The following is a 19,462-nucleotide window of genomic DNA, read 5'->3' on the forward strand; positions in this document are numbered from 1 at the left end:
ACATTGTTTCCAGTACAGGAAGAGTTAAGAAACTTCAGTTGTTATCCATGCAAAAAAGCTTCTCTGACCTCTCCGACCAAACTTTTGTCGGCTGCAGTGCTGTTTTCTGGAGCACTTATACATCAAAGAAATACTCCGAGACTAATGCTGGGAATACACGGGTCGTTTTTCCACTCGATTCTCTGCTCGATCGATTTTGCCGCTCGATTCTCCACTCTACACTGTTATCTTCTGCTCGTTTTTCTAATCTTTTTTCCATTCTATCAGGAATCCAGCGGCAAAATGATCGAACGGGAGATCGGACATGTCGGAAATCATCTTTCTAACCATCTATCTGCAGCAAACACGACCCGTGTATTCCCAGCATTAGCAGTATAAGAGATTTAGATAAGATTTTACTGCAGGGAAGTTCAAAGGGTCATTAGCTCTGCTTGTTTTATAGTTTAAAATACAGAGTGTGGCTTGTAATTGCAAATATGACAGAATAATGCAATGTTATAAAACAAAGCTATATATCTGAAAATAAAAATAGGAAATAATTTTTTTTGCTACTAATGTTCTATGAATTATCAGTACTACACATACAATTCATTATATCATTTTTTTTCACTTCAGTGTCACTTTAAGTGCTTCAGAAAAAAGGACTGTATTCAACCCATTGGGTCAAACAGCTTAGAGAAGCTATCTTGCATAGATAACTGAAATGTTTTAACTCTTCCTGTACTGCAAAACCATATGGGACTCTTTTGTTTGCTACTAATGCTCTTTTTTTTTAGATGTACTACATATACAATTCATTATCTCATAACTTTATTTTCACTTCAGGTTTGCTTTAAATAACATCCTTTAATACTCTATAATCGTTTTGCATAGTTTTGTTTTCAGTTTGCATTCTGAATAGTGTTATAGGTCCTCTCCTGAACTCCAGAGGGCTCTTTGTGACACCTCAAGACCATTTTTTTTTAAATGTAAATTATGCTTTCTCTGTGTCACTTTATTGATTTATTTCAGGGATCGTTTTCCACTACAGAGCAATCTCTACCAGATACACTTTGGACTTTGAAAATGCCAAGAAAGCTTGTATACAGAACAGTGCTGTCATCGCTACACCTGATCAGCTCCAGTCTGCCTATGACGATGGCTTCCACCAGTGTGACGCTGGGTGGCTTTCTGATCAGACAGTCAGGTATGAAGGATTCCTTTTTTTAACAATTTTTTAGATTGATCAAAGTTAAACTGATATTACAGTAATTGTGCCCACACATTAAAGAATCGTTCTACTCGATGAGTGCATCTTTCCAGCTTATCCATTTTAAGGTGCCCACCAATTATACAATTCAATTTTGATTGTACAGTTTTACCAAATATATGTAGTAGAAGTTGAAATTGAACAGTAGAGATGGCCCGAACAGTTCCCCCGTGAAATTTTTCGCACAAACTTCGGTGGTGGTTCGACCCGCCCCCTATACTACATCATTTGGGTCAACTTTGAACCTATACATCACAGTCAGCAGGCACAGGGTAGCCAATCAGGCTTCACTTCCTCCTGGAGCCCCCCCCCCCCTTATAAAAAGCAGGCAGCGTCAGCCATTTCACTCACTCATGTGGCTGCAGTAATTAGAGAAGGGAGAGGTGCTTCAGAGACATTAGGGAAAGCTTAGTTAGGCTTGTTAGGTTGCTCTTTCTTGCTGATGCTTATTGCTAAAAAGCACTCCTCATCCTCAACAGCTCTTTTGAGAGCTATTGTTGTCCTTGTGATCAATTTTTTTGTGAGTGTGTGTGTCCCACAGACACTTGTGTTGAATATACTGCCCTGTCAGTCAGTCTTAGCTGCTGGACCTTGGCCCCTTGGTAATTCCTACTGTGCCACTGCCAGGCCAGCACATTCATTGACTACCTGTGTGTGTGACAGCTGCACATTTGTAATACCCATCACTGCATATACCTACCTGTTGTTCAGTGCACCCACCCACCTACCTACGTGACCGCACGCAGTGTCAATGTACCTGTTCACTGTACCTATGTGTGTGACAGGTGCACATCTGTAATATCCATCACTGCATATACCTACCTGTTGTTCAGTGCGCCCACCTACCTACGTGAGCACACGCAGTGGGATATTTAATACCACCAGTCACTGTACCTGTTCACGGTACCTGTGTGTGTGTGTGTGTGTGTGTGTGTGTGTGTGTGTGTGTGTGTGTGAGACAGCTGCACATTTGTAATACCCATCACTGCATATGCCTACCTGTTATTCAGTGCACCCATCTACGTATGTGAGCGCACACAGTGTGATATTTAATACCACCAGTCACTGGACCTGTTCACGGTACCTGTGTGTGTGTGTGTGTGTGTGTGTGTGTGTGTGTGTGTGTGTGTGTGTGTGTGTGTGTGTGTGTGTGTGTGAGAGACAGCTGCACATTTGTAATACCCATCACTGCATACACCTACCTGTTGTTCAGTGCACCCACCCACCTACCTACGTGACCGCACGCAGTGTCAATGTACCTGTTCACTGTACCTATGTGTGTGACAGGTGCACATCTGTAATATCCATCACTGCATATACCTACCTGTTGTTCAGTGCGCCCACCTACCTACGTGAGCACACGCAGTGGGATATTTAATACCACCAGTCACTGTACCTGTTCACGGTACCTGTGTGTGTGTGTGTGAGACAGCTGCACATTTGTAATACCCATCACTGCATATACCTACCTGTTGTTCAGTGCACCCACCTACCTATGTGAGCGCACGCAGTGTGATATTTAATACCACCAGTCAATGTACCTGTTCACGGTACCTGTGTGTGTGTGTACGTGACAGCTGCACATTTGTAATACCCATCACTGCATATACCTACCTGTTGTTCAGTGCACCCATCTACGTATGTGAGTGCACACAGTGTGATATTTAATACCACCAGTCACTGGACCTGTTCACGGTACGTGTGTGTGTGTGTGTGTGTGTGTGTGTGTGTGTGTGTGTGTGTGTGTGTGTGTGTGTGTGTGTGAGAGACAGCTGCACATTTGTAATACCCGTCACTGCATACACCTACCTGTTGTTCAGTGCTCCCACCTACCTACGTGACCGCACGCAGTGTCACTGCACCTGTTCACGGTACCTGTGTGTGTATGTTTGACAGCTGCACATTTGTAATACCTATCCATCACTGCATATACCTACCTGTTGTTCAGTGCACCCACCTACCTACGTGACCGCACGCAGTGTCACTGTACCTGTTCATGGTACCTGTGTGTGTGTGTGTGTGTGTGTGTGTGTGTGTGTGTGTGTGTGTGTGTGTGTGTTTGTGTGTGACAGCTGCACATTTGTAATACCCATCACTGCATATACCTGCCTGTTGTTCAGTGCACCCACCTACCTATGTGACCGCACGCAATGTCACTGCACCTGTTCACGGTACCCGTGTGTTTGACAGCTGCAAATTTGTAATACCGGTCATTGCATAATTGTTCACAGTACCTGTATGACCGCACGATGTGTAATATATCACTCCGTGCATACCTGTTAACTGCACCTGTGTGACAACTGCACATTGTATTGTAATACCAGTCACTGCATAGCTTTCACTGCACCTGTGTGACTGCACATTGTATTAGTCAAGTCAGTCCATACCTTTCACTTCATCCCCCCCGATATGGACAAAACAGGCAGAGGCAGAGGCAGACCCAGAGGAAGGCCACCCGGCAGGTCTGGTCGAGGTCATGCTGATGTGATTTTGTGCAGCTCTGGACCTAAGCACAGTGCTCAGAAGAAGGCACGTCCCATCAACTCCCAAGATTGTCAGGAAGTGGTTGACTATTTAACACAGAAGGTGTCCATGAGGGAAATCTTTGAGCGGAAGAATCCAATTTCTGCCAGTCACCCCCTTGCCCAGCGTCTGATAGCTGGCTTGGCGGAACTGTTAGCTCGCCAGCTGTTACCATACCAGCTGGATCCGGAAATGTGTGGCCATTGGGACACCACAGTAGAAGATACCAGGCTGCAATTATTTATCTAAAAAGGTGATACCCAAACTGTACCGTGAAGTTGAGAGGCAAGTGGTGTCATCTCTGGCACACAGAGTTGGGTCAAGGGTCCATCTGACCACGGATGCCTGGTCTGCCAAGCGCAGTCAGGGCAGGTACATTACTTACACAGCCCATTTGGTCAACCTGGTGACCGCTGGCAAGCAGGGAGTACATGGCTGTTAAGCGGACCAACTTGGGACACCTCCACGGCTTGCAGGCAGGCCTCCTGCCACCTCCTCTCCTCCTGCTACATCCTCTTCGCTGTCGTCATCCTCCTCCCTTCTTGGCTGAGTGGCAGTTCAACTCTACTGGTGCTGCGATCTCCTCTCCAGCTACACAGCCCCAGCTCCCCAGGGCCTATGCTGCATGCCAGGTACGATGGTGTCACGCCATTTTAGACATGTCTTGCCTCAAAACGGAGAGTCACACTGGAGCAGTTCTCCTAGCTGCTCTTAACAAACAGGTGGATCAGTGGCTGAACCCACTCCAACTGGAGATCGGCAACGTGGTGTGTGACAACGGCAGCAATCTCATTTCGGCTTTGAATTTTTAGAAAGTTGACACATGTACCCTGCATGGCACATGTGCTGAATCTCATAATTCAGAGAATTGAGTCTAAGTACCCAGGCTTACAGGACGTCCTGAAGCAGGCCAGGAAGTTGTGTGGGCATTTCAAGCGGTCTTACACGGCCATGGCACGCTTTGCCGATATTCAGCGGAGAAACAACTTGCCAGTGAGATGCTTGATTTGCGATAGCCCGACTCACTGGAATACGACCCTGCTGATGTTCGACCACCTGCTACAACAGGAGAAAGCCGTCACCCAGTATCTCTACAACTACAGTAGAAGGACACACTCTGGGGAGATGGACAGGATGCTCCAGCGATCTCATGGTGATGTCGGACATGCGGACATTCTTTAGTCAACGCCTCGCCTTAGCCCTTCCCGATCCACCCTCCACCAATGCCTCAACCGGCAGGTAGCCGACTACCTGGCCTAAGTGTGGATGTAGACACTGTGAGCAGCGATGAACCCTTGGACTACTGGGTGCACAGGGTTGCCCTGTGACCAGAGCTGTCCCAATTTACCATCCAACTTCTGTCTTGCCCTGCCTCAAGCGTCCTGTCAGAAAGGACCTGCAGCACAGCTGGAGGCTTTGTCACTGAGAAGAGAAGTCACCTAAGTCACAAAAGTACTCAGTACCTCACCTTTATCAAAATGAATGAGGCATGGATCCCGGAGGGCTACTGCCCGCCCGAAGACTAAGTCAGTCCCCACACACAGCATCTCTGCCTGCACAACGTGTGACTGCCTGCCCCAAGACTAAGTCGCTCCCCACACAGCATCTCTGCATGCAGGCCGCTTGACTGCCTTCTCCGCCACCACCAACAGGGTCCAGGACACCAGGCGGATTCCTGGCGCCGCTATAATAATTTTTCTGGTGCGTGTACATGCCTGCCTAATTTTCCTGGCTGCACTGCAGCTGCAACAACAAACAAAAGGCATGTATATGTGCCAATTCCCCATCATGATCGTTACCTTGCCGCGGTGAAGGGACTTGCATTCCACAAAGAAGCAATGACCGATGGCTATATGAGTGTTTCGGGGGGGGGGGGGGGGGGCACACCCACGATAATAAGGTCATTGCTTCATTGTGGACAGACAAAATTTGATCAGCTGGACAGTCACTGTTCTGTCATTCAGCTACCTCAGCCCGGCGACTATATGGGCTTGAAAGCCGCCATCACCTGCTTTCTCGCCATGGTGCGCACCAGTCCAGCAAGGCCGTCACTATACAAACAGCTGTTTGCGGTGCGTTACACAGTGAGTTTGGTGTGTCAGTGTGAAGCAGTACACTAATTACACTACCTGATTCATGTATACACATGCAAGATGTTTTAAAGCACTTTATGCATGCAATTTAGCATGCAATGTGATTTCTGCCCTTAAAACGCTGCTTTGTGTCAAATCCAGATTTTTCCCCGGGACTTTTGGCGTATATCCCACTTATCCATGCAAAAAATTACTGAGCATGTGCAATACACATAACGCAGCAAATGTATTGCTAAACGCACAACATGCAGCACTTTCTAAATATTGCTACACGTTACACACAACGCAACGTGTGCACTGTGAATGTCGCACAGACTTTGCATTGCTGTGCATTAGTCTGCGTTGGTACATTTAACATGCGACTTTAATGTCGCACTGTGAAAGAAGCCTTAAAATAAACAATGCTACTATAGATAAAATCCACACATTGGCCTCAATTCACTAAGCTTAACCACTTGCCGACCGCCTTAAGCCGATGGGCGTCGGCAAGGGCTGGGCCCAAACGACCGCAATACGCCCATCGGCGGTGGCGGCGGCGGGCGTGGTTATGCGGCGATCGCTTCATTCGTGATGCGATCAGCCGCCGGCGACTGGCTCCGCCCCCCTTGCGCTGTAACCCGCCGGCCGTTCGGAAGTGCCGGCGGGTTACTAGCACCCGGATTGCCGCTGACACATTGTATAATAGGCTTTGTAAAGTATACAAAGCCTATTATACAGGCTGCCTCCTGCCCTGGTGGTCCCAGTGTCCGAGGGACCACCAGGGCAGGCTGCAGCCACCCTAGTCTGCACCCAAGCACACTGATTTCCCCCCCCCCTGCCCCCTGATCGCCCACAGCACCCTTCAGACCCCCCCCTGCCCACCCCCCAGACCACTGTTAGCACCCAATCACCCCCCTAATCACCCATCAATCACTCCCTGTCACTTTCTGTCAATGCTATTTTTTTTAACCCTAAACTGCCCCCTGCTCCCTCCTGATCACCCCCCACCCCTCAGATTCTCCCCAGACCTCCCCCCCCCCCGTGTACTGTATTCCTCTATCGCCCCTGTAATAACCCACTGATCACCGGTCAATCAACCATCAATCACCCCCTGTCACTGCCACCCATCAATCAGCCCCTAACCTGCCCCTTGCGGGCAATCTGATCACCCACCCACACCAATAGATCGCCCGCAGATCCGACATCAGATCACCTCCCAAGTGCAGTGTTTACATCTGTTCTCTCCTCTAAACACCCACTAATTACCCATCAATCACCCATCAATCACCCCCTATCACCACCTGTCACTGTTACCCATCAGATTAGACCCTAATCTGCCCCTTGTGGGCACCCAATCACCCGCCCACACGCTCAGATTGCCCTCAGACCCCCCCCCCCCTTATCAATTCTCCAGTGCATTATTTACATCTGTTCTTCCCTGTAATAACCCACTGATCACCTGTCAATCACCCCCTGTCACTGCCACCCATCAATCAGCCCCTAACCTGCCCCTTGCGGGCAATCTGATCAACCACCCACACCAATAGATCGCCCACAGATCCGACATCAGATCACCTCCCAAGTGCAGTGTTTACATCTGTTCTCTCCTCTAAACACCCACTAATTACCCATCAATCACCCATCAATCACCCCCTATCACCACCTGTCACTGTTACCCATCAGATTAGACCCTAATCTGCCCCTTGCAGGCACCCAATCACCCACCCACACGCTCAGATTGCCCTCAATGGGGTCACTTGTAGGAACCCCACAAGTGACCCCATTTTAGAAAAAAGACACCCCAAGGTATTCTGTTAGGTGTATGACGAGTTCATAGAAGATTTTATTTTTTGTCAAAAGTTAGCGGAAATTGATTTTTATTGTTTTTTTCACAAAGTGTCATTTTTCACTAACTTGTGACAAAAATTAAAATCTTCTATGAACTTACCATACACCTAACGGAATACCTTGGGGTGTCTTCTTTCTAAAATGGGGTCACTTGTGGGGTTCCTATACTGCCCTGGCATTTTAGGGGCCCTAAACCGTGAGGAGTAGTCTAGAAAACAAATGCCTCAAAATGACCTGTGAATAGGACGTTGGGCCCCTTAGCGCACCTAGGCTGCAAAAAAGTGTCACACATGTGGTATCGCCGTACTCAGAAGAAGTGGTATAATGTGTTTTGGGGTGTACTTTTATACATACCCATGCTGGGTGGGAGAAATCTCTCTGTAAATGGACAATTGTGTGTAAAAAAAAATCAAAAAATTGTCATTTACAGAGATATTTCTCCCACCCAGCATCTGTATGTGTATAAATACACCCCAAAACACATTATACTACTTCTCCTGAGTACGGCGGTACCACATGTGTGGCAATTTTTTGCACCCTAAGTGCGCTAACGGGCCCAAAGTCCAATGAGTACCTTTAGGATTTCACAGGTCATTTTGCAACATTTGGTTTCAAGACTACTCCTCACGGTTTAGGGCCCCTAAAATGCCAGGGCAGTATAGGAACCCCACAAATGACTCCATTTTAGAAAGAAGACACCCAAAGGTATTCCGTTAGGAGTATGATGAGTTCATAGAAGATTTTATTTTTTGTCCCGGACAAAAGTTAAGTTAGCGGAAAATGACACTTTGTGAAAAAAAACAATTAAAATCAATTTCCGCTAACTTGTGACAAAAAATAAAATCATCTATGAACTCACCACACTCCTAACGGAATACCTTGGGGTGTCTTCTTTCTAAAATGGGGTCATTTGTGGGGTTCCTATACTGCCCTGGCATTTTAGGGGCCCTAAACCATGGGGAGTAGTCTTGAAACCAAATGTCGCAAAATGACCTGTGAAATCCTAAAGGTACTCATTGGACTTTGGGCCCCTTAGCGCAGTTAGGTTGCAAAAAAGTGCCACACATGTGGTACCGCCGTACTCAGGAGAAGTAGTATAATGTGTTTTGGGGTGTATTTTTACACATACCCATGCTGAGTGGGAGAAATATCTCTGTTAATAGACAATTGTGTGTAAAAAAATCAAAAAATTGGCATTTACGGAGATATTTCTCCCACCCAGCATGGGTATGTGTAAAAATACACCCCAAAACACATTATACTACGTCTCCTGAGTACAGCAATACCACATGTGTGGCACTTTTTTGCAGCCTAGCTGCGCTAAGGGGTCCAAAGTCCAATGAGCACCTTTAGGCTTAACAGGGGTGCTTACAATTAGGCACCCCCAAAAATGCCAGGACAGTGAACACACCCCACAAGTGACCCCATTTTGGAAAGTAGACACTTCAAGGTATTCAGAGAGGAGCATAGTAGGTCTGTGGCAGATTTCATTTTTTTTTGTCGCAAGTTAGAAGAAATGGAAACTTTTTTTTTTTTTCACAAAATGTCATTTTCCGCTAACTTGTGACAAACAATAAAATCTTCTATGAACTCACCATGCCTCTCACTGAATACTTTGGGATGTCTTCTTTCCAAAATGGAGTCATTTGGGGGGTATTTATACTATCCTGGAATTTTAGCACCTCATGAAACATGACAGGTGGTCAGAAAAGTCAGAGATGCTTTAAAATGAGAAAATTCACTTTTGGCACCATCGTTTGTAAACGCTATAACTTTTACCCAATCCAATAAATATACACTGGATGTTTTTTTTTTTATCAAAGACATGTAGCAGAATAACTTTCGCGCTCAAATGTATAGGAAATTTTACTTTATTTGAAAAGTGTCAGCACAGAAAGTAAAAAAAGTCATTTTTTTGACAAAAATTCATGTCTTTTTTGATGAATATAATAAAAAACTAAAACTCGCAGCAGCAATCAAATAGCACCAAAAGAAAGCTGTATTAGTGACAAGAAAAGGAGGTAAAATTCATTTAGGTGGTAGGTTGTATGACCGAGCAATAAACCATGAAAGCTGCAGTGGTCTGAATGGAAAAAAAGGCTCTGGTCCTTAAGGGGCGAAAAGACTGTGGTCCTCAAGTGGTTAAAGAAAACCTGAACTGAAAACTAAAAGTCAAAATAACCATACACAAGTCATACTTACCTGCTGCATAGTCTACTCATCAATCTCTTTCTCCTCTCCTGTGTCCTGTTTGTCCACTGTGATCAATGGAATTCTCCATCCTCCATTTTGAAAATGGCCATTACTCCATAACAGCTTCCTGGTCAGCACACAGTTAAACTGTAATATTGCCCACTTGAGCCATAGGGAAACATGGACACATCAGTTCTCCTCTCAGCTGTAACTGACAGCAACTGACATATAACTGACAGCAACTGATATGTTTCAGTTCTGACAAAATGTTGCCAGAACTGGAAGGGATCATTGTCAGAAGAAAATGGCGAGCTTCTGAGAGGAACTGATGGCAAGGTAACTTTGTAATATTCATTAGAAGTTACCTTATGTGTTTTTTTTAAATAATTTTACTCAGTACAGGTTCCCTTTAACTAGAGTCTTTAATAACTCTTCAGAGCTGTTTTACAGTTATAACAATTATATCACCATGGTGATAACTGTAAAACAGTGCTTACCTGAGGAAAATGTATGCGTGCTCTAACACCAAGTTTTAACCCTAGCAAGTCTGGCTCTGCAAATCTGGCTCAATTGGCTATTCATGAGGCAATGCTCATGCAAATATGCATTTGCTTTCGCACGCCAAACTATGCAGGGTCAAAAAATGAATACCGCAAAGCGTAAAACAGCCCCGAAGAGTTATTAAAGACAGGAGTTAAGCTTAGTGAATTGAGGCCATTGTATTTGACCATTTGTCCCGGCTATCACAACATTTAACAACAAATAATGAAATTTGGCTGTTGGGCCTAAGCTCTTATTCTATATAATAACATTTTACACCCTTTTCCTCACTATAGGTATCCAATTCATAACCCCCGTGAACCTTGCTACGGTGACAAAGAAATGTTCCCGGGAGTTAGAACTTATGGTGTCCGGGAAACTGATGAAACCTATGATGTATATTGTTTCGCTGAAGACATGAAAGGTATTCTGTTTGCCTATCTAGCTATATGTGTAGTGTCTATCTATTCAGTTTTCTAGCAAGTCATTACTGAAAGTAACTGTTTGCTTCCACAGGTGAAGTGTTTTATGCAACATCTGCTGCAAAGTTCTCCTTCCAAGAGGCAGAGAAGCAATGCCAGAACCTTGGAGCTCGGTTGGCCACTACAGGAGAGCTCTATCTAGCTTGGCAGTCTGGCATGGATGTGTGTAGTGCTGGTTGGCTGGCTGATCGCAGTGTCAGGTATCCAATATTCTATCCACGCCCCAACTGTGGTGGAAACTTAGTTGGAGTCAGAACAGTCTATCTCCACCCTAACCAGACCGGATATCCAGATCCTCTGTCTCGCTATGATGCCATTTGCTATAAAGGTTAGTCTTTACTATTTCTCATCTGTTTGGATAAATGATGACAAGAACAACATTGAAGGAGCACAAACTGCTATATAAAGTTCTTGAATGGATTTTCTGTTTTTTGTTTTTCTTTATAAAGTGTTTGAAGTGGTACAATTTTAGATACTGACATGTAAAAGGTCAGGATTGACCCTGCATTAATTTATGCATTATTATTAATTAAGAGACATAATCTACCATGGTGCTGTACAGCAGTGTAAGATATATAATATGAGTGTGTGTGTGTGTGTGGGGGGGGGGGGGGGGGTGTTAACAGGTGACACAAGTATCTTTGACTGGGGTATGCAACATGGGGCTCAGAAGTGGGATCTGTCACATGGGGCTCAGGATGGTCTTCCACATGAGGCGCTGACTGGAATCTTTCGCAGGGGGATCTGCACTGGGTGACTGTCAGATAGGGGACCAATACTGTGTGGGGTTTTCACCAACCTAACACTATTGGGATTTATTATTAAGGGAACCTGTAATTGGAGAATATGTCACTAAGGGTTCTTCCACAGGGAATGGGGGGATCATCTGCCACTTGGGGTTTTGTCATGGGAGGAATTAGCTAACAACAGGGTTCTGTCACAAGGAGAGTTTTCAGTAAGGAGTCTGTTTCTCTCTCCATCTCCCACCTTCTCACTCCTTCATGTCTGCTGCCTTTTCTCTTTCTCACTCTCTTCCCCTTTTCTTCCTGTGCCTCATCCTAACCCCATCCTCTCTCCCTAATTCTCTTCTCTACCCTTCCCCCCACTCTCTGTCAGATCTGTTTGTGCGTCCTTTCTCCTTTATGCTTTTTCCCTTCCTCACTTTGTCACTCCCCACTTCTTTCCCATGACCGTTGCTGTCAGGTTGGGGGGCGAAAAAATGCTACTCTGCCTATGGCCCTGTTTTGTCTGTTCCAGCTCTACCTGCAGTAAATGCTTTGCAGTAGTGCAATGGGTGTCTCGGTAATGTGAATTAGCTTCTCATGTGAATATGCCTGGCCACTGAATATCAACTGTTGATGGGATTTGTGGATAGGTTTGGTAAGGGGTTGTTCTTTCAGTTAGAACTGCTTTCTCTACTGGATAAATCACAGAACATGCTAAACATAGGCAGTCAGCATATCCACACCAGCTATGAAGTACGATATTATGATATTTAGCTTAGTCATTCACAGACTTTAGTTGCCGTGTCCTTACTTGTCCTTTAAACTGCTTTACTTCTGGAACAGATGATGCTGAAAACATTACTATTCAAACTGTGACCCAGCCTGGCGTGGAGCTCATCTTCCGGCAGAATGTTACTGAAGAGGAAGCTCGTGGCAGTATAGCTACCCTGGAAGGTCTAGACTTCACCCTAACACCTTCTGAAGATGGCTTTACAGCTACACCAGAATTTCCAGGAACGCCTTTAAGTCCAGACTTGGTGCCAACAAAAGTTCCTTTAGAAAACATCACTGAGGATAGCTTTCTGCTTTGGCTGGAAAATGCCACAGCTGTTCCATCTGCTGAAGCAACAGGTGAAGAGGTAGTAGTGCCAGTTACTGCTGCTATTGATGCTGGTAAACCAATCTCTGTAAGTGGTAAGTACCAACTCATTTTTTCCCTTCAATCGTCTCCAGATTCATGTCATATTACTGAATTTGTTATTTTAGCTTCCTAAAATTCAAATAAATGGGGTCTGCCACTAAGTTGAATAACAGTCTGATGGAGGCAGTGATAGTGTGAAACTTCATGCCAGCTCCGGGGTAACAAAACACGGGATCAACATCTTTGCCAGTGAGGTTCCTCAAACAGTATGCAGTTTGTGAGTCACACCATAGCAGTTTCCACTGGGCAGTGCTTGGACGGACAACATTTCCTCAAAAGAAGACTACTAATAGGTCCTAACCAGACAACAATTTCAGTAGGCAGTGTGTTAGGGTAGGGTTGCACTGCAGTGCTCTGAAATTATGCACGTCGGGTTTCGGACAGTAGTGCATTCATTATGGGTGTGTGATTGTCCACAGCAGCACAATATAAAATAAAGCAAGAACATGCACAATGTCCGAAAAGCTGCTTCCAGCTGTCCAAATTGAGATCGCCCACGTAACACGAACATGACTTTGAATGTAATGTGAACAGACATTAACCAGCCATTTATTTACATTGGGTGTGTGTCACTATGCATCTGTGCTTGTTTCTCAATGTAGTAAAATGTGTGAGAACTTTTCCAAGTGTTAACACTGCCTTACTGTTTATATTTTTGTCACACATGCCATGATATATTACTTCAGGCCATACTTCCTTGTTCACTGTGTATGAATTACCACAGTAAAACCTGTAAGCTGCATTTAAAGTGACTGTTCCCGAAAATAAATCAGCAATGACAACTAGGGATGAGCTTCCGAAGTCTGTGGATTTCCAATTCTCAAGTTTCCGATCAGAAATCTGCTGAAATTGGTATGCGGAAGTCGTAAATCTGCGGAATACCGTATTACCAAGACTTGGATATTGTAATCCAATCAGAAGAGTCAGAAGCATTAGGCAAATCAGAGAATGCAGAAGTTAATCGCAGTTGCCGACTGGAAATGCGGTTTCTGCATATTAGCATACATCAGCAAAAAATTGCAGATTGTGCAAAAAATTATTATTTTTACAATTAACTTAAGGCTTGTACCCACCTCAAAATTTTTCCAATGATTTTCCCGATGACCAGCGATTTTTTGAGTGATGAGTGATCGTTTCCGCGTTTTTACTAATTGGTCTTTTTAACAAGAGAAAACAGGAAGTGGAAATACATCACTTGACCTAAAAACACACTTGAAAATTCACTAAAAAGACACAAGAAAATGCATAGGAAACCACTGTGTGTGATTTGCATGCGGTATGCGGGAAAAAAACAAAAACTGTACGATTTTAACATGTGCATGAAACACAAATTTGTGAAGCGTGGACCTATGCGATTTAGCATGCAACCCATAGATTTTCAATGAATGTGATTTCGTGTGCATTTTCCGAAAGGCAGCAAAATGCCTGGGATTCAAATAAAGGTGCCCACTAATGATACAATCTTGATTGTACAATCTTACCAAATCTATGTAGTAGACTTGGTGTATATGCTTTGCATGGATACTTTATGTAGTCCCTCATATTACACAGAAGTGGTAAGATTGTACAATAAAGATTGTAATATTTATTAGTGTGAACCTTTAGTGTTTTTTATGTGTTTTAATGTATCCCTGTAATCTAGCATTTAGTCAACAGGGCATGTAACAGTTTTTCAAATATTCCATGTAATGGCATGGCAACAATAATGAAAAGGGTACCAGCCGTTTACTGCTTATTTATTTTTGTAATGTTTGGACAGCCCGTATAGAATTTATTGCACTATATTTCAAATCAAAGCTAATTGTATGTTTAAGTATCCAGCTATGCTGGCCTTTGTTACACAAAACCGAATTGATCACAGACATTGATTAGATAAGTCTCTATTAAAAAAGGTCTCTATTATGGAACAAAATAATTTCATGATTAAAGCCTCCATTGCTAATCAATCTTGTTATATTATGTTGAGGTGTTGTGTTCCATTATCGAGCTGCATCCAGTCGATACTCCCTGAACTTCTCCCAGGCTAAACAGGCATGTCTGGACAACCATGCATTCATCGCAACGCCTGCTCAACTCCAGGCTGCCTACGAAGCTGGATTCGATCAATGTGATGCTGGGTGGATAGCAGATCAAACTGTCAGGTATGATTGCAAGCCCAGTACTAAATGAATAACTGTGATTTGGCCAGTAGTGTTCTCTGAAGTATGGCGTCTGAGGAAGACCAAGCTGCTTTTACATTTTTATTGAAAGAGTAAAGATAATTAGCTTGCTAAATATCAGTCTGTTTCTACCTTGTAGGATGTTACATTCAAGGCCACTGTAGTCTACTAGTGGTCATCTACCTTACTTCCTTCATTGAGTCCCTCATTCCGTGCTCCCCTGACTTTTGCCTCTTTTTAATAGATTCATTGATCAGTGCAGCATAAGTGCCAGGGCTTACTTCTTCCAGCGTTATGCCCCTGTTGCCCTCCCGCTGCAGCCACTAGGCCTCCTCTGCCTAGCTATCATCCGTATGTCACATAGTTAGTCACGTGATGTGCAGAGAAACTTAGAGGAAACGTGGTGGCTGCAGCTGAACCGCATCAGGGACCTGATGCTGGAAAAGGTAGACCCCAGCACTACTGCTGTGCTGATGGGTGGGTCTGTTAAAGGGAGGCGACAGCCAGGGGAGCATGGGACAGGGATAGTGGGGAAGGAGGAAAGGAAGACGTTTGGGTCCCCCCTACCCTGTTGGGGATCAGATGACCGTTGCAGGGAGAGGCGGAGCAGTAACATAGGGGGGGGGGTTCACATTAAGATTGCCCCTGCCTTAGACAGTACATTTAACTCTTTTGTGGGCCTTCAGAGTACATTGACTAGTGTATGGTGGTAAGGAAATAAAACTAACCTCCTTCTCACAATCTTTAACCTGATGCAGATACATTGATATTTCATCTACATCATCCCTCATTAACTCTGCAGTATTTATCAGACTGTTTTATAAATTACAACAATCCCAGGAAGGTGACAACTGACAACTTCACCCAATCTTATTAAATGAAATTCTCAAACTTGTAGAAAGCATATGTATTCATGTTGTAACTACGGAAGTAAAGCCCTTTTACCCCTTTATAACTGAAGGTGGCTAGTCTTTTGTTTGCCTTGCTGATATTGTATATTGATGTTTTGCCACTAGGTACCCCATTGTCAATCCTCGGGAAAACTGCCATGGAGACAAGAATGGTTTTCCAGGTGTCAGAAACTATGGTGTGGTGAATCCACAGGAACAATATGATGTGTATTGTTATATTGATAAACTGCGAGGTAAGTTACTCCTCAAATGCAAAATACAGTAAATGTCTAAGGCTAAAGACTATAAGTTGCTTAATGATAAATATAGGTATGATCTTGCGTTTTTGGCATTTGGAGGGAAACTAGATATATCTGCTCCATTGCATGATCTCCTGAAGCATATCAAATCTATGTGGTACTCCAGATCAGGTATTCGAGATCTGCAGAGTATTTTTTAATTAAATAACCATTGCTTCTTGCCTCAGGATCCCAGGATAAAATTGCAGGAGTCGAGGCTTTCCGATATGCAAATTGCAGCATTACATAGTTCCGCGCCCGGGATGTAAGGCCACGATTTGCATATCGGCATGCTTCAGCTCCTGCAATTTTATCGGGTGCCTGCGAGCACCCAAATTTTCCTTCTTTGCCGCAAATTCTGACTGTGGCAGGGGTAGGTTAAAGTTAGGAGGGAGGACTAAGTGTTAGGCATCGGTAGAGGGAGGTCTTAGTGTTAGGCATACCTAGAGGGAGGTTTTAGGGTTAGGCATGCTTAGAGGGAGGTCTTAGAGTTAGGCATCCATAGAGGGAGGTGTTAGGTTTAGGCTTCAGTAGAGGGAGGTCTTAGCATTAGACATCGCTGGTGGGCAGTCTTAGCATTAGGCATCGTTAGAAGGAGGTCTTAAGGTTAGACATCATTAGAGGGAGGTTTTTGGGTTAGGCATCGGTAGAGGGAAGTCTTGGGTTAGGCACCTAGGAAGCTGCAAAACATCAGCTTTTCTGAGTTCTCTTAAACTTTATGTGGACCTCATCATACCATCTTCCTGTATGCTTAGAATTTTCAATTATCAGTGATAAGTGTCTCTGTAATTATCATTTTACTTTCACCAGCAAATATTTTGCTTTAACCACAATGTACATTGATTGCCTTTCTGATTTTATATATAGGAGAGGTGTTCTTTGCAACGCGTCCCGATCATTTCACTCTACAAGAAGCACAGGACTTTTGTGAGAGCAAAAATGCCACCTTAGCTTCCACTGGACAAATTTATGCCGCCTGGAAGTTGGGATTAGATAAGTGTCGCGCAGGTTGGTTGTCTGATGGAAGTGTCCGGTATCCAGTTGTGACTCCTCGCCAAGTATGTGGGGGAGACAAGCCTGGAGTGCGAACAGTCTACTTGTACGCCAATCAAACAGGATTCCCTGATCCCCTGTCAAAATACAACGCCTTTTGTTTCAGAGGTAAGTATATTACTGTACATTCTATGCTTGAAGTTTAATAAATATATAATTTCATCAGGCACAAATGCAGATGTTAGATGTTAGAGAATCTAGAATCTAGGTCTATCTCCGGGTAAGTGTTAATATGTAAACTCCACTTTCCTTCATAAAGAAAATTAGCATTTTGAAGTGGGATGAAACTCCATATTACCTGAAATAAAAAAAAAATCCAATCAAAGTGTGGGGATCGCCCCCATTAGAGCTACTGGACCCGCCAGAGCTCAGGGTGAGTTCAGTGGAGCGGCCGTTAGTTCGGAGGAGCAAGCATAAGTTAGCAGCGCACGCTACTTGCACTACTGCAGAATAGCATGCGCTGAGCTTGTGCTATTGTCATTAAGCTTGATGAATCTACCTCCTCGTCTCTTACAAATGATCAGCAAAATAATTTTTCTTCCATCAAGGTATAAAAAGTGGCAAAAATAAACTGTACATATAATAATAGCATCATCATTTTTTTCATGTTCCAGCCTCTCCATTTGAAGAGGAAGAAGCTCCAGTCACTCCATCAGTTGAAGAGGAAATTTTTGCAACTAAAGTTGTTCCTGGTTTGGAGGGGTTACCTTCTGGGGAAGAAACGACTATGGAGATAGTGAATGCCACTGATTTTGACAATGAAACTGACTTCTGGTTGACAAATGTCACTGTCCTTCCAACTGTTGAAGAAGAGATAGGTAAGTAATATATATGCTTGTGTGTGGTTGGGTGAGGATAGCATCCCATAGGTCTTCTGTCGGGTAGAAATTAATACTTATAATTCTCAGGAGTCTAAATCATATATGTCCCACTATTCCACATTAGCACTGGGTCTCTATACCATGTCAGCGGGTGTGAGTTATGCAAGGGCTGATGTCTAGTGTAACAGGAAGCAAGGCATCTACCTGTCTACTGACAGCCTTAGGGTATCCATAAACATGAATAACAGTTGCCATATCTGAATCCAGTAGAAGAAGGGGTGGTGCTGTGAAGAACCACGGTTACCTATATGACAAGATAAGACCAGGAGCCAAACGGTGCAGTATCGTAGGGTATAGGGTGTTGTTTAAAAGTACAAGAGTATTTATACTCACAAAAAGGGGATGCAGTCTCTGCAACCGCTGTATATTGCCTGGGGGGAAATTATTACCATCCCTGCTCGGTATTCCAAGTCCTGCTGGAACTGGATGGTACCACTGCTGGAGTCCTTACTTGCTGTGGATAAACTACACCAAGGGAAGGAACACCTCCAAAGAAGGTGTAATGTGGAGCACTGGGAAATAAAGGCACCCGTAGGATATCAGTTGTATAAAAAACTAAAATCAAAGGAGGTGTCTTAACTCACCAGACGTAAAAACCCAAACACTGGGATTAACTATAATGGTTTATTCAAGCACAATTTTAAAAGACAACGCGTTTCACGGGTCACAGCCAAAATTGTGCTTGAATAAACCATTACAATTAATCCCAGTGTTTGGGTTTTTATGTCTGCTGGTTTTTGTTTTTTATACAACTGATATTCTATGGGCGCCTGCATCCCCCAGTGCTTCATATCTGGTTCCAGGTTTTGAGACAATTTCAGTCTCTATGGGCATCCAGGTTGTGTTGCTGATAGGAATTAGAAGCAGTGAGATTAGCATACATCAAATAAGGGCGCATTGAAAAAAGGGCGTGGGGTATAGCCAACATTTTATAATATTGTCTATAACTATATTTATTGTTTCTTCATGTCATAAAATATGAAAATATCATCTATACTCTATAACAATGAAAATGAAAACATATGTAAAATTGTAATAGCTATAGTAAAACAGTAAATATTATCTATATTTTACTACAACTAAACCTAACCCTACTCTCACACAGAACTATCCCTCTACCTATCCCTAACCCTTAGCCCCCCCCCCCCCCCCCAGTGGTGCCTAACCCTTACAACCCTCCTGGTTACCAAACCTAAGACTCCCTTGATGGTGCCTAACCCTAAGATCCCCCTGGTGGTGCCTTACCCTAAGACTCCCTTGGTTGTGTGCCTAACCCTAAGAACCCCCCCCCCTGCTGGTGCCCAACCCTAAGACCCAAATCCCCCCCCCCCCCCCGCTGGTGTCTAA

At 44.0% G+C, this 19,462-nt stretch overlaps 1 protein-coding gene across 5 annotated transcripts in view; it reads left to right on the forward strand.

Annotated features, from left to right (window-relative positions):
- The window catches only part of ACAN (aggrecan), a 148,113-nt gene that overhangs the window by 69,477 nt on the left and 59,174 nt on the right, over positions 1 to 19,462 (forward strand). For all 5 annotated transcript variants that reach the window (XM_068275183.1, XM_068275182.1, XM_068275184.1 and 2 more), the window contains exons 4-11: positions 1,012 to 1,186; positions 10,722 to 10,849; positions 10,942 to 11,235; positions 12,476 to 12,826; positions 14,800 to 14,974; positions 16,009 to 16,136; positions 17,049 to 17,342; positions 17,849 to 18,052. In XM_068275183.1, coding sequence (XP_068131284.1) covers positions 1,012 to 1,186; positions 10,722 to 10,849; positions 10,942 to 11,235; positions 12,476 to 12,826; positions 14,800 to 14,974; positions 16,009 to 16,136; positions 17,049 to 17,342; positions 17,849 to 18,052 — 1,749 coding nt within the window. The remainder of the gene's footprint in view (positions 1 to 1,011; positions 1,187 to 10,721; positions 10,850 to 10,941; positions 11,236 to 12,475; positions 12,827 to 14,799; positions 14,975 to 16,008; positions 16,137 to 17,048; positions 17,343 to 17,848; positions 18,053 to 19,462) is intronic.

This window comes from Hyperolius riggenbachi, chromosome 3 (genome assembly GCF_040937935.1).
Source record: "Hyperolius riggenbachi isolate aHypRig1 chromosome 3, aHypRig1.pri, whole genome shotgun sequence".
NCBI classification, from domain to species: domain Eukaryota; kingdom Metazoa; phylum Chordata; class Amphibia; order Anura; family Hyperoliidae; genus Hyperolius; species Hyperolius riggenbachi.